At 34.2% G+C, this 23440-nt stretch overlaps 1 protein-coding gene across 11 annotated transcripts; it reads right to left on the reverse strand.

Moving 5' to 3' along the window:
• Positions 1 to 815: 815 nt before the first annotated feature.
• Positions 816 to 23067, reverse strand: LOC147391198 (pentatricopeptide repeat-containing protein At1g55630-like). 11 transcript variants are annotated; one of them, XM_086457974.1, is made up of 7 exons: positions 22912 to 23067; positions 22582 to 22675; positions 21048 to 22439; positions 20812 to 20938; positions 20544 to 20713; positions 2771 to 2916; positions 819 to 1892 (listed from the first exon to the last, which is right to left on the reverse strand). In XM_086457974.1, exons 2-3 carry the CDS (start codon positions 22595 to 22597, stop codon positions 21160 to 21162), a joined length of 1296 nt encoding a protein of 431 aa, XP_086314100.1. In that variant the 5' UTR covers positions 22598 to 22675; positions 22912 to 23067; the 3' UTR covers positions 819 to 1892; positions 2771 to 2916; positions 20544 to 20713; positions 20812 to 20938; positions 21048 to 21159. The 11 variants fall into 11 exon arrangements, with proteins under 11 accessions (XP_086314098.1, XP_086314099.1, XP_086314100.1 ...); XM_086457967.1 differs by having other exon boundaries at positions 823 to 1729; positions 1813 to 1892; positions 21048 to 22675; positions 22912 to 23066; XM_086457969.1 differs by having other exon boundaries at positions 824 to 1729; positions 1813 to 1892; positions 2861 to 2916; positions 21048 to 22675; positions 22912 to 23066.
• Between the last annotated feature and the right edge of the window lie 373 nt (positions 23068 to 23440).

The following is a 23440-nucleotide window of genomic DNA, read 5'->3' on the forward strand; positions in this document are numbered from 1 at the left end:
GTCTCAAGTTCATCATTTTGGAAATATCACCAAATTAAACAACTTGAGATTTTAGTTTATTTGTTAAAAAATAATTCATAATACAATTCTCTTTAAAGAAAATTCTTCTTAAATTTAACCAATTTTATATTTTTTAAATTTTAATATAGAGAGATTTACCAAGAAGACCTAAGCATTTTTATTTTAAAAACTCCTTAAATTTAGTAACTTTCTTATCAGGGAAAGTTTTCTGACCACATCAATTTGATGCAGCTAAAAACATGATCTGATGTCACAGGGTTGTAGAGAACAAAATTCAAAGAACTTGAAAAACAAATATTAAAAAAGAAAAAATAAATAAATTTACATTGTTGAATTTTAATTTTAAATTTCAAGGTTCCTTAGCTGTCCATTTTCAACACCTTGCTTCAAGCTCTGAAACCATTATTTTTTTTTTTTAATTTTAAAAAATGAGTTTTTCCATGAAATCTAGAAGACTGGGATGTTGGATTGCCAATGTGATAATCCATGTGAGCGCAATGAACTTTAATAAGATTTGAAATCTTACTAAGTTAGTTAGGCTAGCAAGTTCATAAAGTAATAGATGAAAGGAAATTTTTGTAATAAAAACGCAAATACATAGCCTGGCAAATCTCACTTAATATGTATATATATTTGTAAATTAAAATTTCTCTTGCATTTATTTTATTGAGACTTTGCCAAAGGGACAAAATATGTATTAAAAATTGTTTGAAGTGGTTAATATGTATTACAAGAGAGATTCTATTGACACCAATTTTTGCTAATACCAGACTAATTTATATTATATGTAAATCAGCAAAGAATCAGCACATATTGGGGTGGTGTTAGAAAAAGTTAGTGTGGCAATAGAATCTCTCTTCTTGTTTTATTTCATTAGAAAAATATTATAAACGTATAACTTATTTATGGGACCTAGTAAATTTATATACGTTGCTTCTTTATGGTCCCAAAAAGTAGTAGCACAACAAGGTTTGAATATTGTAGAAAAATTGGTGGAAGAAACAATTATAACAATAATAAAAAATAAAGAGAATTAAGGTTCACACGTGGTCCGGCAAGATTGCTTAGGTCCACCGGCTTTAGTAACCTTCTTCACTATTTCCATGAAAATATGGTTACAAAAAAGTTACGTACATATGTGGACAAATTACACACTTCATTCTTCCTAAATAATACTGCCAATAAACATAAACATAACAGATCTCTACTCACTACTCATGGAAGGTTTTTCCAAACAAATCTAATATAAAATACAAATCAAATATCACAGACAAGTCTAAAAAATTACTTGCTCTCTTCCAAAAAAAATTCAGGTCCTTTTAATCAGTTCTTTATCCTTAGACAAAATAAATATTAAAAAAAAATTATATACATATGGGGAATGCTAACGTCCAATTCTTCAAGGAATGTAGGTAGGCATGGACGACAGGTGTCCATCTCAATTCCGGGCATTTGACTATTTCAAGTTTCCTTAGCGAGGCTGGGAAGATTTACTACGGCAGCTCTCCTTTAACTTGGGGCAACAAAAAAGTTCTAATGTGTGGAGACAATGGCATAACGACAAATACGTCTTCCTCCTTCTGCGACATGTTCATCATCTACCCTTGTCAACATCTCCCACTCTTCCCACTCCATATTCCACAAATCAAGTTTCTTCAATTGTGGGAATGCTACCAAAACTCTTGAACTTACTAGGTCACTTTACATCCTAAATTGGAAACGAATTGAATGTTGGATCCTCGTGCAATGCTCTTGAAACTTCAACCTTTAAATGAATAGAAATTGACGTACTTTTGGACACAGACCATGCCAAGAACTATAATCCTAAAAACACCGAGAACAGATGGTTGGAGGCCTCACAGCTCTATGGTCTACAAAATAAATAGCATACCCATTAATAAGTTGGTCATAAATAGTTCTTAAAATTAGCTTGGGCTTAAATTATAATGGAAATTGACCTACAGATTTGTTATTACTCTCCCCTTGTTTGACTAAATTGTATGAGCTCATCAATCAGTGTAAGATGTTCACACATGATTCAATTAAATCAGGTCAGACTAAAAGTTCAATACAAAGGACATAACGGGAGCAACAATTGATAATTATAAGCATTATCTATTTTAGATACGAGTGTGAGACTTGTGACTATTAGGTCCTAAATAGTTGAACATTTAGGTTTAATACTAGCCTTCACAGGATCGTCTATCAAAAATAAAACGAGAATATTTGGAAATCAAATAGAATGAAGAGTGGCACTTGATAATAGATTGATCCTCATCATATGTTTGTACCTAATTGGGGTGGATAACACAACACATTAATTAATAAACAAAAGCAAATTTTACCAACCTGTGAACTCCCCCAATGACAATAAAGATTCCAATTATATGACATATAACTTTGTTAGGAATTACATTGTGATAGAAGTTAGTAAAGTAAATACAGAATTACAAAACAAAAAAGGTAATCCAAACAATGGAAATGATCGTTGGCCTTCCATGCTGATATTTCAAGTTAAAGAAAAACAGACAATCAACCTTTAATGGGAAATCGGATAAGAGTGAAGCTTAGATGTCTTCAGGAATCAATAATAATGTTTCAATAAATCACTTATCTATAAAGATTTTTCTTTAAAAATTGGATATTAGAGAAATCCTACAATTCAGATCTCAATCCAATAGTTTGAGAATATAATTAGGCAATGGAATTACATTAAACTGTGGGTAAAACAGTAGCCATTGCAGCTAACCTGTTAAATATAAGAAAATTAAATAATGGTGCAAGTCAGCACTTTGTTGTATGTTGGCTTCAGTTTATTCATTCCATTTGATAAACTTACTAAGGAGAACTCTAGATCAAGAATCTCAAGCGGCCTGCCTAGGTATAGTAAGTAACCTGCAATATGTAAAGTTCAAATTGCAATCATTATTTGAGAGAAAAATACAATAAATAGAACTAAAGAGCAAAAGAAAAAATTGTGCAATGAAGGATAACACATCACAGCCACAATATCCATCAATGAAGAGAGGAACCTCATTTCCAATTTGACAGCACAAATTCCACACAACTTCAGTACTGACACCATGAAGAGAACAATTAAAAGCTAACTGGCAATCAATTAAAATGCTAAAAATCCCATTGAATATATTCAACATTTTGTATGTTATGGTAAAATAATAAAATGCTTCTCCAAGGATCAAAGAGGTGGTTGTTAGATTCATAGTTTTACGATATAGATTTTGAAAACTTTGTACTTATGCTCCATATTATATAAATGATCCAAGTACATTATTATGATTAACTGCTTTTGGTTTTTTAGTATTGGTAACATGTGTGTGGCTAATTTGTTTGGTAGCAGGTTTTGGTAGTAAACAAGCCTATGTTCGGTGGTTCAAACGTTTTCTTGTACGGACCACAATGAAAGACAACTAATACTAGGTGGAAAAGGTACTCAATATTTACTAAGCTGACATACTTCACAATCAAGTGTGGAATCATGATTATTCAAATTGGGAGGTAAACTACATAAAGTGCGAGATAATGGGTGACCAAGTACGTTTCCTTTCTCTTTATTGATGACCTCTGATAGAACTTCCTTTTCCACTGAAATCTGACTATAAGCACTTGTTTTCTCTATCGCTTTATTGATGACCTCTAATAGAACTTCCTTTTATTCTATGTTTCCCTCGTCATTCAATTGGTCAGAAATAACTGGATTTTCGGCTAGCATTTCGGCAATTGCTTGACCCCTGATTGCTTTCTGAGTTCTACACTGGATGTCAAATTCTGACAACTTCAGAGACCACCAGTTAACATTGGCTGGCTCAACAAATACTGTACATGATCCGTCTTAGTCACCAACCAAATGGTATGCCCAAGAAGATAATGCCCCAGCTTCTGTGTAGAGAAGACTAGGGCAAGATACAATCGTTCAACCGAGAATACTTCTTTTCCGTGGGGAGTAGCACTTTACTCAAGTAATAAATCGGCTTTTCGATACTCTCATCCTCTTGGGCCAGAAGTACACCCATCGCATTATTAGTAGACGACAGGTATAACATTATTGACTTTCCATCCACTGGTGACATCAGTGTGGGAGGCTTTAACAACTCTTCTTTTATCCGCTCAAAAGCAAGCTGGCAATCGTCATTCCAATCGAATGTTGTGTCCTTCTTTAGTAAGCGTATGATAGGCAAAGCCTTTTCAGACAGATTATTGATAAAGCACCAAATATATGAAATCTTCCCGAAAAAACTCTAAACCTGTTTCACTGAACTTGGTCTTGGCATCTCTTTGATTACTTCCAACTTTGTAGGATCCAGCTCAATGCCCTTGTATTTAACCATAAAGCCCATAAACTTACCAACAGTCACACCAAAAGTACATTTCAATGGGTTCATCTTAAGTGATTTCTCTCAACATCGATCTAGAACTCGTCGCAAAGTGAAGTTGTGGTCTTCTCGGGTCCTTGAACAAACAACTATGTCATCAACGAAATCCCCAACCTCCTTGTGCATCATGTCGCCAAATATTTTGGTCATTGCCCTTTGATAATTAGCTCCTACATTTTTCAATCCGCAGGGTATCACTGTGTAGCAATAAACACCCCTTGGAGTAATAAATGAAGTCTTGAAAACATCTTCCGGAGTCATCTTAATCTGATTGTACCCACTATACCCATCTATGAAACTGAACATCTGGTATCTAGAAGTGTTGTCAATCATGATATCCATATTGGGCAATGGGAATTCGTCTTTCGAACAAGCCTTATTCAAATCCCAGAAATCTACACAAATGCGAATCTGTCCATTTTTCTTTTTCATGGGCACAATGTTGGCCAGCCAATCTGGATATTGTTCCTCTTTGATGAACCTGGCACTGATCAACTTTTCTACCTCTTGCCTAGTCTGCAATTCAACCTTGTGCTTGAACTTTCTATGAGCTTGTTTAACAAGATGGAAGTTAGGGTATATGGTCAATTTGTAAGAACAGATTTCTAACGATAATCCCGGCATCTCATCATTACTTCAGGCAAACACGTTTACATAGTTTCGTAATAACGTTACCAAACCTTGCTCTTTGGAAGGCGTCGGTGAGGATGCTATGTAAGTAATTTTGTTCTTGCCTTCTTTCCCCTTATTTACCTCAATCAAAGTTTCAATCACAGAACAAATCTCATCTTCTTGGCATGGAGGCGTCGGAAGTAACTCATCTACTTCCACTAATTCAGTTTGCGCCAAATTTTGTTCACAAATAAAAGAGTCACATAGTAATTCACTTTTGTACTCCTAATTCATTTATAGAGGCATAAGCATATATTGAAGGGTAACATAGGTAAATGCAATGCAAAAGGAGCATAAAAAATGATGATTCAAACAATATACAAAAAGAATTGATGTAATCATTATACAGAGAGAATTATAAAAGTATAAAAAGAATATTGAAAAACTATCCACAATCACATTGAACAAAGTGTAAATTTTCTAGAACAAACTCTTTTTTTTTTTTTGTTTTTCGAAAGATTCCCATGCACACATATTTTGAAAAGACACCTCCAACATTCTGGGTGTCGTGAATTTTGATGGAGTGCCTCCAGCAGTGCTAGACCATTCAGGGCACTTTGAACATTGAAGGCTGCCTCAAGATTCTAATCCTACCTTAGCGATAACAGTGAAGGGTGCCTCAACAGTTACTAGCTTGCGAGAGGAAAAGAAACATGTGCAAAACAGATCACAGACCTCAGTGCAATTCCCTACACTGTCACTGGGGAGGTTTGAGAACCATGCGAAAACAGGTCCACAGAAGGAAATTGGGAATAGTTTGAGTATCAAAAGGGGGTCCATGGCATACTCTCCACAAAATATCTCAAACCTCAAGATGTGTTCCCCATGTGTTGTAAAACGATTGTACTGTGGGTAAATGGGAATGACGAATTTTTTCGAAAAAAAGTGAAACAAGACTTCCTTTCTGTGTAACCGACAATGATTCTTACCCTCGCCCGTCTTGGCGCTGACCATATCTTTCATCATCGAATGCATGGCACTCTTTACATCAGCCATGTTAATCAAAGTGAGCCCACGTTCAAGTTGCATTTCTAAAAGATTCTCAGGATTTTTTGGGGTCTCGTAATGCCCATAGTCCTTTTCGAGGACATTAGTTTCTTCCTAATCATGATTCCTTCTATCAAGTGCCTCCGTCAACTGAGCTAACTATGATTTTAGAGCCTCATTTTCCTCTGACAACTAAACAGTTTCTCCTATTGGGTCATTTTATCTTGTACTTGTGCTGAGTGAGCGAGTCGTTCTTCTCTAATAAAACCATAACAAATATCTTTGAGTACGTCCAAATCATACCACGGTTGGGTGGTAAGTAGTGCCCAACGCACTTCTTCATCCGCCATTGCACTGATCAACTGGGCTTAGAACATCTTTTGCTTTTGAAATTAAGTTTTCCATGCAAAAGTATTGCTTCTATTTTTGAAAATTCTGAAGTTAAAAGAAAAAGAATATCTATTTCAAACACCAAACACAAACCAGACAAGCACACGGAGGAAATACAACCAACAAAATAGAAAAAATAATAAGAACGAAAACAAGAGAAAGAAAAGAATGTGCACCAGAAAGGACAAACCATCGAGTTATGGGAAAGCTCAGGTACAACCTTATCAACTTCCAATGACAAAAGTGAGTGTGTGGAAGGGTACAAGCATGCTCAGAAAAATGAGACAAAATTTAGCAACATAACGCCTTATTAAAAGAAAAAGGCAATAACACATTAAGTGAGATCAAACCAAGGTTTCACAAGCAAAAGAGCGAGATGGGGCCAAGGAAAGATATCACAAAAAGTTACATTATTTTTCCGAAGAACAATGAGGGGTACTACTCATCCTCCAATCCATAGAAAAAGCACAAAAAACAAAGAAGAAAATCAGAGAAAAAAGGCACAAAAAATGTTGTTGGAGGCATATATGGCAAATGGGCACTCACTCTATGCCTTGGGCAAAGCGAATAAGGAAAACCAACGAGCATTCGCTATGTGAAGCAAATGATCATTCACTAATAACAGAAATCTGTTACAAGTCGCTCTCAAGTGAGGCATTCTTGATGATTTCTTGATATCTCACAAATAAACAAAAAAATGTAGTAAAGAGGGATTGAAGAAGAAGATAAGAAAAAGATTAAAGACAAAAAAATGATATATTTACCTTGGAATAACCCCAATGATTTTCATTGTATCAACCACATTGAATGCATCAACATCCAAACAACTAAAAACCATAAACTTTTTTTCAATCCATTCATCAACTATCAATAAACCCTAATACAATCTACAAATAAATAAAATCTACCATCAACCAAGAGTCCTAATAAAACTAAAATACAAAATAAATAACCCAATTTTCATAACTTTCTCTCCTAAATTTTCAACCCTCACAAACAAGAAAAGACATTATAAAATTACCAAACTACCATTAACCATAGTCACCAAAGTCGCCAACAATTTGAATAAATCGCTATTTTTTCAACTGGTGATTAAATCACGATGTTTTGAAAAAATCATGATTAAATCGTCTAGTTTTTCAAGGGTTTTTTTTTGTAAGAAATTTAAAAAAATATATATTTTTCAAAATTCATTAAACTTGAGGGATGTTTTAAATATGTGATAAAATATAAAAAGATTAAGTTGCAGTTAATAAAACTCTCTCCAAACTTAAAACCCAAATCATATTCATTGTTGTCTTTGCTGAAAATTGAAACCTAAGGAGAATCGAAGCCCTAGAAATTTCTTATCTTTGCAATTGCGACTGCAAACCTACAACTCCCTATCTTGATGGTCGATGACGGCTCTCTTTGTCATCTTCTCAGCTTCTTCCTTACCCTCAACCCTTGTTAGCAATCTCCTGTTTAATTTTTAAAAATTCATGAATTTTTTTGTTTTTTTCAATGAAAGTATTATTCTCCTGATTATTGAACTATTTTGAATAATTCACGAATTTTAAGTTAAAAAAGAATAAAAGAAGTTTTTTCATGAATTTTATAAGTTTTACGAATTTTTAAAAACTCGGTTGAAAAAATTGCTATTGTAACTTGTTGTATGTTGCAAAGTGTAAACTTGTAAATTTAAAGCGGCCAAATTTTGGAGGAATCCACCTTTTTAGGTTACAAACGTCTCTTTTATCTTAAAAAAAAATAATGACATAGTCCTCTAAATTTATTTAAGATTACACTTTAATTTTTCAAATTGATGATTTGTCCCTTGACTTTGGTCTTCTTTTATAAACTAATGGAACAATAACCTCAATGCCCTCATTATCACCAATATCATTATTACCATCACTATTATATCATCACTTTCACCATAAACATCACCAATTTCATCATCACCATCACTATCATATTACTGAATTTTTTATTTTCGAATTTTTGAAATGAGACAAATAATACACGTATAAAGCATATGTCGCATATTTTCCATTTATCGAATTTTTGACCGGATTTTTACGATCCAAAATTGAATAGAACTTGAATTTTTCACATATTCCGAATTGCTAACAAGGAACTTAACCACTATTGCTTCTTGGTCTTTACTCTAAAGAAGAAGAAGACCAGCTTAACAGGTACATGCCACTCTCTCTTTCTGTAGAGTCGAATGGATTTTAAATTTGATTTGATTTCTTGTGTTGTGCATACTCAATATAACTCAAAGGGTTTTCTTATTTTAGATTATACATCTTAAAAAACATAACAGAGGTTCGATAAAATGCCAAAGCCACAAGTGTTTTGTTATTTAACCTCTTTAATGCATTTTTTATTCTTTCAGGAGGGAGAGATCATATCAGTCAACATATGGATGATTTTTTTTTATGGCTGCTACAATATATTTATTCTTGCTGTATTTTTAATGTTATTGTTGCTAAATATATTGTGTTATTTGTTGTTTGCAATTTTTTTAATGTTATTGTTAATTGCTTGCTGCAGTTTATTTTTTAAGACAACAGTTGCTGAATTTAAATCACTATTAATTCTATTTATTTGTTAAATTAAGTGGAAATTTAGTCAAGAGTCTTTTGTAGGGACGATAACAAGAATGAAGACTCATTTATCAAAATTACTTCTAGGGATGTTCGTCCATGTCCTTTAGTCCCCATTTGATAAGTAGTAAAGCATTAGATGCTATAATAGAGATAAAAGGGAGAAGAAAAAAAACAAAAATAACGAAGTATGCGACAAAACCATCTAGTGGTTGTACATTTGGAGGCGGGGGCAATTTGACGGGATCTACCACTTTAAGACAACTGGGAAGCTCGCACCAACCAACGATCATTTCGCTTGTGAAGAAGGAAAAAAAGGAGATTGTTGACAAAGTCATAGTTTAAAATGATTATTGCAAATAATTTACCTTTTAACTTGTTGAGAACGATAGAGTTTCAAGAAGCGGTGACTGCAATTTCTAATCATGGTCCAAGATATGTCCCTCTTTGTAGTGAAAGCGGCAAGAACCAAAATTTTAGCACCTTTAAAAGGGGAAGTAGAGGAATATATTGAAGAAATCCTTGATTGTTTCTAGATATACCCTTATGTCAAATTCGTGGAACGACGAGAAGAAAAGGCTGCATATTAATTTGTTGGCATCTTGTCCTAAAGGGATTTTTTTTTTTTGAAATTCGAGTGCACTGTTGGGAAGAAGAAGGATGCCAATTACATAGCAAATTTTATTTGCTCTGGAATTGAAGAAATTGATTTAGAAAATGTTGTCCAATTTATTTCAGACAATATTTCAAATTATAGTGCAGTAGGTTTTATTGTTGAAAATAAATTTTCAAACATCTTTAAGAGACGTCTTATGCAACACATTGTTTGGATCTTCCATTTTAGAAAGTATTGATGAGCTTCCGAATGTAAAACCTTTTTTAGAAACACACGAAATATGGTAAAATTCTTCTACAAATTCTAGAACGTGCTTGATTTGATGCGGCCATATACAAATGGAAGGAAATTAAAAAGGCCAGGAGCAACTAGATTTGCAACACCATTTCTTTGTTTGAAATCTATTATGAAAGAAAAGCAAACATTTCGATTTTTGGTTGCTTCAAATGCCAAAGCCACAAGTGTTTTTGTTATTTAACCTCTTTAAATGCATTTTTTATTCTTTCAGGAGGGAGAGATCATATCAGTCAACATATGGATGATTTTTTTTTATGGCTGCTACAATATATTTATTCTTGCTGTATTTTAATGTTATTGTTGCTAAATATATTGTGTTATTTGTTGTTTGCAATTTTTTTAATGTTATTGTTAATTGCTTGCTGCAGTTTATTTTTTAAGACAACAGTTGCTGAATTTAAATCACTATTAATTCTATTTATTTGTTAAATTAAGTGGAAATTTAGTCAAGAGTCTTTTGTAGGGACGATAACAAGAATGAAGACTCATTTATCAAAATTACTTCATAGGGATGTTCGTCCATGTCCTTTAGTCCCCAATTTGATAAGTAGTAAAGCATTAGATGCTATAATAGAGATAAAAGGGAGAAGAAAAAAAACAAAAGATAACGAAGTATGCGACAAAACCATCTAGTGGTTGTACATTTGGAGGCGGGGGCAATTTGACGGGATCTACCACTTTAAGACAACTGGGAAGCTCGCACCAACCAACGATCATTTCGCTTGTGAAGAAGGAAAAAAAGGAGATTGTTGACAAAGCCATAGTTAAAATGATTATTGCAAATAATTTACCTTTTAACTTGTTGAGAACGATAGAGTTTCAAGAAGCGGTGACTGCAATTTCTAATCATGGTCCAAGATATGTCCCTCTTTGTAGTGAAGCGGCAAGAACCAAAATTTTAGCATCTTTAAAAGGGGAAGTAGAGGAATATATTGAAGAAATCCTTGATTGTTTCTAGATATACCCTTATGTCAAATTCGTGGAACGACGAGAAGAAAAGGCTGCATATTAATTTGTTGGCATCTTGTCCTAAAGGGATTTTTTTTTTTGAAATTCGAGTGCACTGTTGGGAAGAAGAAGGATGCCAATTACATAGCAAATTTTATTTGCTCTGGAATTGAAGAAATTGATTTAGAAAATGTTGTCCAATTTATTTCAGACAATATTTCAAATTATAGTGCAGTAGGTTTTATTGTTGAAAATAAATTTTCAAACATCTTTAAGACGTCTTATGCAACACATTGTTTGGATCTCATTTTAGAAAGTATTGATGAGCTTCCGAATGTAAAACCTTTTTTAGAAAACACACGAAATATGGTAAAATTCTTCTACAAATTCTAGAACGTGCTTGATTTGATGCGGCCATATACAAATGGAAGGGAATTAAAAAGGCCAGGAGCAACTAGATTTGCAACACCATTTCTTTGTTTGAAATCTATTATGAAAGAAAAGCAAACATTTCGATTTTTGATTGCTTCAGCTGAATAGAAAAACTTGCTCTCAAAGTAAGACACGGGATGGAATAGAACTGATGAGCACCATTCAGAGTAATACATTTTGGGAAAATGCAAAAGAAATTTTATGCACTGGTGAACCTTTGGTGAGAATGTTAAGAATGGCGGATGCAGATGGTTGTACCACAGGTTACTTGTATGAAAGCATGAACAGGGCAAAAAAGGCTATTAAAGACTTCTACAGGGGTTACACTGAGAAATATGAAGTAATTTGAAAAATAATTGATGAAAGGTTGAATCATACCCTTCATAGTCCTCTCCATGCAGTAGTGGCCTACTTGAACCTACAATTGTTTCTTGCAAAACTTGTCAAATTAGATAGAGAAGTGAAACTGGGAGTTGAGAAAGTTTTAACAAGAATGGTTACCCCCGATGTGAAGGAAGAAATTGGTAGAGAACAAAAAATTTATCACACAAAGGATATAAAAAATCTTTTGTGATATGGCAATTAATCGCATTTTTGATACTCATCCACGTAAGTTTATTTTACTTCTTATAATTTCAAAGTTTCAATTACATTATTTATTTTCATAATCAATAAATAATAAAGTATTTGTTTTTGTATTAGGAATTTGGTAGGATATGTGGGGGAGTGAGGTTCCAAATCTTCAAAAGTTAGCAATCAAATTGCATAGCCAGCCATGTAGTGCTTTTGGATGTGAAAGAAGTTGTAGTGTTTTTTAGGTTGTACATACTAAGAAGAAAAATAGATTGGAGCCAAAGAAATTGCATAACTTAGTGTTTGTTCGGATGAACATGCATTTTATGAAAACATGTGAAAAGAGAGAACAAAAAAATTCATAACCAATCATCTTGAACAAAATTTCAGCCTTCCCAGATATCCCAAATGATGAAATTAGAGGGGATAATGTCGATGAAGATGATGGTGACAATCATTGTGATGGAGCATCAGAGAGTGAGGATGGAATGGAGGATGATGTTCAAGTTGATGATTTTGATGAGCTGATGAATCGTAGTTTTTGATTTATGATTGTAATGCTTTTGTATTTTGAAGTTTGAACCATTTTAAGTGGGTGAGTATTACCTTTTTTATGGATTTATGAATGACATCAGTTTGGGATTTTATGATTTATTCTTATGGTTTAAAATAGGATTTGATGATATAAATTATAATACCACTTAGTAGAAAAAATTACATTGTCCTAATACCATCTCGATTTTTTCGTTTTTTTCGACTTTTTCCCTTGTTGACTTGTTCCCGAACCCCTACTTGGTGACTATGCCCCTAACTATCATACTAAGACCATGGGTTAATAAAACATGAAAATAAGCTCCAAAAACATAAAAATAAAATCCTAAAACAACAAAATAAAATAAAATAAAAAATCTACTCTACAAGCTTTGATGTCCCCATCAATAGGCTCGATTAAAACGATTGTAACAATCAATCGTTGTGTGCGCCCCTTTTCCACAAATTTGATGTGCCATTTATGAAGATAACTGAGTTTTGAATGTAAGTGGTTGACCCAACATACTGGAGTAGGATGTTATCAAGAGGATTGTATATTGAACCCTTGATTATTGAAGTGCTTCAAAAGGTGTTTTTTTAGCCCCCCTTGAGAATGTCTACCACCATCACGATTATTTTTTAACCTTCCTCCTCATTGAGCAGCGACGCAGAATTGTGAGGTGTATGCTCAGGAGTTAGAGAATAGAGACTTTAAAATTGACTCGTGAGATAATAAAGAAGGGATCACTTCTCTGAACATAGGAATGGGAGGTTTTGTAAGGATGACTGTAACAAAGGTGTGGTAGTCAAGGCCCAAACCTTTCATAAACCAATACATTCGAAACCAAACTCCCTATAGCTAATAACAACTCACAGATTCCCTTAAATTTTCGAGCATGTTCAAAGATGGAGGACGATCCTCTTTTAGAAGCTGAAGTTCTCTCAAAGTTGGAGTTCCCTTGTCTTTGAACTATGGGAGAAGACTTCTTCTACGGTTCTCCATACTTCATGGGACCTTTGATGTCTCATTAGTTCACTCATGGCTTCTTCAAAAAGTGAATATATCAAACTCGTGATAAGTTTGTATGTAATATTCCATTGAGTAAATTCGGGACTTGGTTCAACTTCTCCTCCTCTGAGGATGATGGTAGGTGAGGGAAGAAGGGTATCATAAACATAACCAAGGAGAGATTGACTTTCTAGTAGGGCTATAAACTGCTTTGCCACATGAGGAAGTTAGTGGCATTCAATTTGATAGAAATCATATTTGTCATTACAAATAAAGAAAGAGATTGACTTTGAGAAGATGTTATCAGTTAATTTTCCATGACAGACGAAATAGCCACACACAATTTTAAAAGATAAGAAAGCAAGCAGAGAAAGCAGAATCAAAAGAAGAACAATGATGGGGACATCAGATCATCACCTTCTAAATATTACCATAGGAGAAGGAAATCATAAGCTTCCTTGTTGATTGGTGACAGCTACGGAGAGGACTTGAAAATCCCATGTGCAAGAACTTTTGAAGACTCCACATTGGAGAGTGCATATGGGTTGTATTTGAATCGAGTAGGACTTGTTGGTTGAATTAGAATGACCAACACATGACCATAGTGTTGGAATACTTAGGATTTATTTAATTTTCAGTTTTTGACTTATTTTGGATTTTTTTATATATATTTTGGGCTTATTTTTATGTTTTATTAGCCAATGGTCATAGTATAGATGCTTGGGGGTAGTTTAGTAACTTTAAGTTGTCTTTTATTTAAGTTTTTAAGGTTTAAAATTTTAGGAGAGAGAAAGTTATGAAAATTAGATAATTTTTGTAATTTATCTTTTATTTAATTTCTCTTTAGGGTTTTGTTTTTACTCTTTAAGGACATATTTATGTTATTTGATGGAGCTTTTTTTAATATAATTTACAGAATTTCTGATTTTCCTCTCTTGAATGTTGAGGCATTTATCTTGGTGAGCAATCTTTCTCTTTTATTTTCTTCTTGGTTTGCGGGTATAGTCTAATTTTCTTCTTCTTTTCATCTTATTTTCATAGTTTTCTGTGATTTTTCTATTACTAAACCCTAGGTGAGCCCTTACCAACATCTTTTTAGAGATCCTACACATACTAGGACCAACCAAAACCCCTCCCAAAACCACCATGTTGTTGATTAGCCCAAACCAGTCCAAAACCCTTGTCTAATCAATTTAAATCAACCAAAAAATCATCCTTATTTGTTGTACAATGATTTACAGCAAGCTTAGACCATCCTAAAATCTTTATTTTTATTAACCTAACTTTATTCCAACCCTAGATCTAACCTTAGGAACCCTAATTTTCTAGTTCTTCTTAGATATTGTTAGACTGATACCCTAGGCTAGTTGGAAGTTCTACCTTCTATAAGATCCCTCAATTTAATATTTTAGATTTAGCTCGGCGAGACTTAAAACATTGTCTAGAATTATTTGTTAGCTATTTACTAGACTTTTCTTATTTCTTTGTGGTAGAATCCGGTAGTTTATAATATTCATTGTTCTTGAGAATTACTTTCGTAATCTCAGAACTATCATTTTAGTTAGTTTCATAGTCCTACATCAAAGAACCTTACATTGGATAACAGAAGTGTTACTTAATTATATAAACTCGGAGAGACAGACAGAGAGGGGACTCTCTCATACCTGCGAACTCCTAGGATGAGAAGTAGGTCCCTTGTTTTTGGCAGGAATATTTCCAGCCTTTATTGCATCGACCCTCAACAAAGTGAGTCTACTTAGCGAACTGGCAGGACGCGGAGATCGATTGATCAATCTTCATCTCGAGAGTGGATGGTTGATAACCAACCCTTGTCCTAGAGGCTCTCCAGCCGGGGAGGGGTGTGAAGAAACTCACTCGCAATGAGTAGAAATCTCACTCACAATAATAAAATATCAATATAATTTTTATTAACTAATTAATTATTTTTTTATTAATTTAGTTAAATTATTAAAATAGGTTAAGATTTAAAAATGGGGGTTAGTATGTATTTATTTTAAAGTGGGGATTGTAGTGTAATTATGTTTAGATGGGGAGTGTGATAGTTTTTAATATAACAAAAGTTTTTAGTTACATGGAGGTAGTAGAGCCATGTGTTCCACCACCCACCAAGTATTCTAATAGTAATAAGGGTTGAGACCTTTTTTTTGTCCCATTCTCATGCTTTGAGATAATAAAATAAAATAAAAGGAGAGAGAGAGAGAGAGACACACAAAGGAAAGGAGAGAAGAAGAAGAAAGGAAAAGAAAGACGAAGGAAGAGAAGAAAGAAAGAGAAAGAGAAAGGAAAGAAGAGAAAAGAAGGAAGAAGAAACGGGGAAGGAAAGAAGATCTTGCACTTCTTCTCAATAGTAATAGAATTTTCAAAAAAAAGAAGAAAAACCTTATTTTCTTTTGTGCATAATCTAAAATAATGTTCATGGATAGTTGCTTAATTCCATAGTGCCTTTCTATTACCAAAGTTCTAAACAAAAATATTGTTTATTAAACTTATACTTTAATAACTGTCATGGAAAAACATGCCTACCATGTTTAGTTGTACAATACAATATGACTTAGAGCAAATTTGAATTTAGTTTCTTCTAACAAAGTTGTAAATCATGAAACTTTGCAAGGCTAGATCGAACTTTTTACTCAACTTGGATTTTTGCATAGATTCCAAATATCTAACTAGTTAAAACGAATATTTTATTTTTGCATTAAAAAAGTAGACTCGTAAGAAAAAGAAATTAAGTTAAATAAAATTAAATATATTTGGGATCCAATTTTGAATGTACTACCAAATTAATGAGTTTTCCTTAGTAATAAACTATAAAAATAGTGTTATTTGACATGATTAATGAGTATTATCTTGGGATATTTTCTTTTAAGAGGTTAATCTATTTTTTTTTTAACTCGTAATTTTATATGAGATATATTACTTTTTAAACTAACATTGAGAATTGAATTCTAAATTGGTTGAGTGTATGTTGGATAAATACCCAGGTACATTATATTTAACTCGCTTGATTACGAGGTGTGCTTTACATTCCTACATTTAGCTCACGTGATCGTAAGGTGTGCTTTACATTCCTACATTTAGCTTATGTGATCGTGAGGTGTGCTTTATATTCCTAGATTTAGCTCGTGTGATCACAAGGAGTATGTTACAACGAGATGGTATTTCACAAAAAGATTGGGTATTCACCACTCAGAATGCTAGGTGTTACTTTTCAATTTGATTTACATTTCAAAAAAAAATATTAATAATAATTATACTTGTAGACACCCCATTTTTGTCTAAGCCAAGCCTGAGAGCACCAAAAACCTTCTGAGAAGGGGTTTGACCTAAGGTAATTTTCAAGAAGGTTTAAAAACCTAACTTTCAAGTAGCCACAAGGCCCAAGAGGCCATTTCAAATCCTTGATTTAAGCCTGGTTGTACCCTACTCTTAGCTTAGCTTATTTCTAAGCCTGGCCATACGTCACCCTCGACCAAACTTATTTTTAAGCCTGGTCGTACTTTAACCTTGGCCAAGGTTATTTTTTTGCCTGGCTAAGGGTGACCTATGGCCAGGAGTACTTTTTGCCTAGTCCAAGGGTGACCAATGGCCAGGCTTAATTTTTATTCAGGCCTTGGGTCTATTGGGCAATTACAAGCCCATGTGTGCTCAAATTTTCTTAAGAATAATTACCTTTTAAACCTCCTCCTTAATGACTTTTCCCCCAAGAAATCCCTCCCTCTTACTCTTTTACCCTTCCTCTAACTCGCCAATAATCCCACCACTTTGTTCTTCTTGTAATTTTCCTATTCTTCTAACAAAGACCCTTGGTCAAATATTGGTCCCCAAATGAGTGTAATTACTACACTACCCTAACACCATCTTGTTAGAACCAAAGTGAGATAATTTACTCTTATGCCCCCCAAGCTTATCCTCAATCCTAGAAGGGTCAATGCAATTAGACTAAGTTCAAGAGGTTTCGATAATTTTACCCAACCTATAGAATTCTCCAGAACTTGTGAGCAAGTAGAGGGAGGAGCTCAAGTGATCCAAAATTCTATCCAAATATCTCCTCAAAGTCCTCTAGCCTACCAAAACTTTATCTAAATCCTTTCTCAAACACCCAATAGGCCCTAACCAAGAAGAAGAAGAAGAGACCAAGGTGGAGTGTAGTTGCAATTTTCTGATTTTTCCTATGTAATTTCCCCCCTCTAAACCTCTCTCTTCTATCTGCTCCCCTCGTTACATTCAAGCAAGTTTACTTTTAAGTTTACTTTTAAGTTTTTTTTACTTTTAGCAATGTAGATTTTCATTTTCTTTAGCTTGAGGCTTGGGAGTAGAGAATAAAACCTCCTTTCCTCCTATAAGCCCTCAATAAGTTCCATGAGAGCATTAAAGTAATTGTCCTTTGTTTATTTACTTTCCTTGCAAAATTTAAATTCTTAGATTAGATGTGCTTTACTTTCCTCGCAAATTTAAATTCCTAGAATGGAGATTCTCTTATTTTCTTTTCCTAATGGCTTAAGAGGTAGAGAATAATCCCTCCTTCGAGGTAATCTTCTCTTTCTAAGTCCATCACATGCATACACTATGTACACACACATCACACTATGTTCTTTAATAGCTAAGGGTCAAAGGTGGGGATCTATATAAATCTATACCTAACTCTCTAAGCTAACAAAAAACAGTCTCAAAAGGACACAATTCATGCATAAGGTCCTAAGTCTTTCCATGGTGGTGTCCAACTCATGGACACCTCCTAAAAGCTAAACCAACAAAAAGATGCTCCCAAATGAGCACATAATCTCTTAAAAGAGTCTTGGGATTCAAGAAGTTGAAATCAATGTGGATTTCCACCAAAATCCTAAGCTCACAAAAAATTCCAGCAAGCACCCTCATTCATGTTTAACTTGCTCATTAAGTTAATTTCTTAGTTTTCTAAAATAAGACTATAGTTCTTTTGCCTTATAATTTTCTCTATAATTTCCTTTATTTTCAAAACCTAAAAAGAGTTTTCTAATCTCACCATTTGATCATATATTGGTAACCATCTTAGGATGGGAGGGACAAGGTGCCTAACACCTTCCTTGTCCCTCAACCGTACCTCCTTTTCTTAGATTCTCTAGGTAGACATTGTCTCCTTATCTTTGGATATGTGAGTCGCTACAAGCCAAAAATAGAATTTTAAGAAATCTTTTATGGTGTCTATTCACACCTTAATTGAATGGTGACGACTCCTATACCTATGTAAATGAGCCAAAACCTCCCTAAAGGTTTTGAAGCTCGCGTATCTACAATACTTATATATATTTTAGTGATCTATTCAAGAGTTAGAGAATACATATAAATAATAATTGGTCGTAACTTTTCATAGCGACACGCTACTCTAGAATATAGATTGAAATGTATGATCTCACTAGTAGTATGGGATGCTTTGGGGATCAGCACCTCTCCATATCTGGAAAATTCTCTTCTACCTTCAATAGAGAACAAGGTGTAAAGGTAGTGTATGTACAAGATTAGAGTTACTTGAAGTTCGCATGCATGCTCGATGGGTATAAACAAAGCTGGCTAACCAATGATCATTAGCAATCTAGAGTAGTCAAACAGATTTGACCCACGTTATGGAGGCATGTTTCACTATTACCCTAGTCAAACGGCTAACCTGAGCCAGATAAACAACTACCCTCTAGTGGTTTGCCTTGCAAACAACAAAATCAGGAACTAACGGTGTGGTTCCACGCCGGTGAAGTATTGAAGCATACATACTTTGACTTAAAGTCGTGATCTTCAATCTCTATTCTAACACACTATCATTGATTGTATATTATTATGGATGTCGAGATGTTTTATGGATGTTTACATTTACATTATTTCAATTAAATTATTTAAATGCAATTATTTATATATGTTAATTTGATTGTTTTCGTAGTTGATATTATTTGAAATAAAAACCTACATATTTGTAAAATTGTTTCTAGTGTAATTAATCTGCATATTAGAACTATGATTTAAAAATATACATTTTCTATTGGGTAACTCCCACGTTACTCACCCTACCAATCATTTCAATTTTAGGAAGTTCCGAAGATAGATGATCAACTTTAGGATTGTTGCAGTTTAAGGATCAGTTGGTTTGTGTGCTGTGAGCATTAGTAAATACAGTTATTGGTTTATGTTGAGAGGGCAGGCTTGTATATTCTTGGTAGTACATGCCAATGTTTCCTTCAGTTATATATAAATAAAGGGAGTTGCCAGTAAGGATTGCTGCTTTTGTTTATGTATTGAATTTAGTTATGTTTCCGCTGCAACATATGATATCATTGTCTCAAATTGTTGAAAATATCTCACCTCGAGATTCTAACACTTAACCATAGGGATGCGTGTTACGATTTTGGGAAGTGACATAACTGATGAGCAAACACTCAAACGTAAGAGCAAGGGATCACCCAACGAATGGACAAACTCCAAGGTGGGAGGAAACAGAGAGAAGCAAGAACCATGCTTTCAGAGAAATCACAGTTCAAGTCTTATATGAACTGGGATAATAACTAACGAAGCCAGGCGAAATTGAATTCAATTAAATGGTTCTTGTACATCAACCAGAAATTGTGGTGACAATGTTTGCCTTTTCATTTAAAACGTTGGATACCATGCGATTGTTGGCATTCTGTGTATAGTATTTTTGGAAAATCTTTGATTTTCATAAAGCAAAATATGATGCCTGATGGTTATGAAAATTCACCTACAAAGTTATCTTCGGGCACTTGTTTGAATATACATGCTCCTTGGGGAAAGGTATCTCAATGTCTATGCTAAATGCCTACATTTTTTTCATGAATCACAAGTAGTGCGTCCTTCATATATAATATGTATTTCCCATAGTTATACAGCCTTGAAACAACACAAGTATGGCATTTACACTTTCAATTGAGGTACTCGTCATGGATGCAGCACAAACATTTCCAGATTATAGTTCTTTTAACAAAAATATTACACATATACCATTAGAAAGATTTTTTTTGTTAAATCTTTCAACAAAAAAATTACACAATATCATTTGAAAAGAACTGGAAAAAAAAACCAACCTAAAACCAAACTCATTGCATTGTCTCTTCTTCCAATTCTGGGATATTGGAATCTAATTCGAGATATTCCTCTCCATCTGCAAGTCCATGATCATTTCCATGTGGGCTTTATACAATTTTAATTGAGGTAATCGTTATGGATGCAGCACAAACACGTCCAGATTATAGGTCTGATTGCCAAAATACAATATCACACCGATAATATAGCGTAAATCAACAGAGAAAAGTATACAAACACCATTAGAAAAGAACTGGAGAAAAAACAAACCTAAAACCAAACTCATTGTGTTGTTCTCTTCTTCCAATTCTTGAACATTGGAATCTACTTCAGAATATTCCTCTTCATCTTCAAGTCCATGGTCATTTCCATGTGGGGTAATATAAACTTTAAGTCCCTACATGCAATAAAAAAATAAAAAACACAACCATAAAAAATGGGATAATATAATCTTGGCATTTTTTTCTAATTTGATTACAAGTAAAAAAAAAAAAACGAGTACTTACTTTGATATGGTTGTTAGAATGGGCATAATCTGAGTAAATTCTCACCAAGCTGAGGTGAGTTACAATAAGTTTTTCCAAACCAAAGAATCCCCACCTATAATTATCTGCCACTTTAGCATCTCCTATACCCCTTAAATCTTGAAAGAAGATGGATATAGTGCCCCTTCTCAACCATTTGTCCTATTATTTCATGAGCTTCAGAAAGCCTTCCAGCATTTCGCAGATTACCCACTAGAGTACTGTACACTACAAAATTTGGATTGCAACCTCTAGATTCCATTTCTTTAAGCATAGAACATGCCTCTTCAAACTTCCCAGTAGTGCAAAGCCCACGGATCATCGAATTATATGTAAAAACATTTGGTAGCTGCCCCTTCGTGATCATCTCATCAAAGATTACTTGAGCCTTCTCAAGCTCCCCGGCTACAACATATCCCGTGATCATGACAGTGTAACATACCACATCGGGCATACACCCTTTCTTAATCATCTCATCAAAAAAATACTTGCAGGCATCTAGATTCCCAGCTCGGCTCAAACCATCAATCAATGATGTAAAGTGAAGAACACTAGGATCACAACCCACATCTCTCATGTGATTCAAGAGATTAAGCGCTGCAAGTGGTTTGTCCCCTTCTCCAAGCACATGGAGAAGAATGTTATAAGTATGGAGATCTGGAGAAAATCCATTCCTACACATCTCATCAAGTAATCGGTGAAACTGATCTAACTTCCCTAATCTATACTTTGCACACATAATTACATTATAAGTTAGAGTATCAGGGGAATGCCCATCAAGTAGCATTTGTTGGTACACCCATTCTATCAACTTGTATTGGTTTATCACGAGAAGAGAATGTAAAATGGCATTGAAAGAGTGCTTGAACGGCCTATAATTAAATGTCTTTGACTTGATGAACCTCTCCACCAATTTCCTCGCCATGCCCACCTCACCACAAGAACATATCAAGATGTTAAATGTTCGTGCAGTAGTTGGAAAACCCTTCTCTATCATCTCATCAACCAATCTCCACATGGCCTTGAACTCCTCAGATTCTGCAAAAATCTTCATAATCAAGTGGTATGTGTTTGAGGTGTGACTGTAGTTCTTCTGCCGACCTGACCAGACAAAGAACTTGTACCCCAACTTTGCCCACCTCTCCTTATTTGTGTAGTGGTGGTTTATGTTGTCTTTCAAGATCCTTACAAGAACTTCTCTGACAAGATAGCTTGAAACCCTGAAACCTGACTCATCAAGAGTCAATTTTACATCAAAACCAGGGCCATCTTGTTGGAGAATCTTGAGAATTTTATCAGCTTCAAATCTAACATCCTCAAAGAATCTACGTCGATTCGAGAAACATTCCTCATTATCATCTTCTACATCAGTTCCTAAATTGGAAAACACGTCATCAACAACTGATTTCCAGTGTGAATTAGAATCAAAATCCAATTTTTCAGAGTTTTTCTTGGGAAATTCATTAGTTACATAACCATTATTTCCACCATCATGTTTCACGCTACCACCACATACCAATCGTGAAATGCATCGAAAATTGAAACAAATCCGCCCAATTCTTCGACCAAATAGAACTGTAGTGTTCATAATGAGAGCCAATAAATCTAATCTGCACAAACACACAAAAAATTAAAATAGAATATGAACCTATAGAACATTCAACACAAAATTCACTTTCATCCTATACTCTCTCTCTCTCTCTCTCTCTCTCACACACACACACACACACAAAATAAAATAAGAACGAATAGAACATTCGAAATTCTTCACTTTCATCCCATACACACACACAGAGATAAAGAGTACTAGATTGTAAGAGAAAGGAAAAGAGTTGTAAATACATACTGGAAAGTGGTTCTTCTCCACTTCTCCCCCACGGCTTCACCTCGCACAGATCAAAGAAGAGAGTAAGAGACGTCTCTTTTATGTATGACCCTCTCTCGAGTCGAATGAATCTCAACTCTCAACTCTCAGCTCTCAACTCTCAACTCTCAACCCTTTATACTTTTGTTTGTCAATATTTGAGACACCCCCGTTTCTTCAAAACTGATTACAGACAAAGACCCCTTGACCTCGGTCTCTCGTGAAAACCTATGTTTTGAAACTGATTGACCTGAGTCTTGTCTTGAAGACATGTTTTTAACCTTGGTTTTCAAGCGCTTCGGTAGAATCCTCTGTGAAGGAGCATGACACGTTTCTTTTTCTACTTGTTTCACATCCCTACGTTATCATTAATGCGTGGGATATCTTCTCCGACGTCAATTCAATCAAAGAGATTTACATAGTAGTGTCAATGGATAGTTGTTCCAATCCGATTCGAATTCAAAATTAAATTCAAAAAATCAAATATTATTCAAATTTTTGAATATGGGAT

The sequence above is a fragment of the Akebia trifoliata genome, chromosome 11, assembly GCF_017979445.1.
Source record: "Akebia trifoliata isolate Shusen 1 chromosome 11, ASM1797944v1, whole genome shotgun sequence".
Taxonomy (NCBI): Eukaryota; Viridiplantae; Streptophyta; class Magnoliopsida; order Ranunculales; family Lardizabalaceae; genus Akebia; species Akebia trifoliata.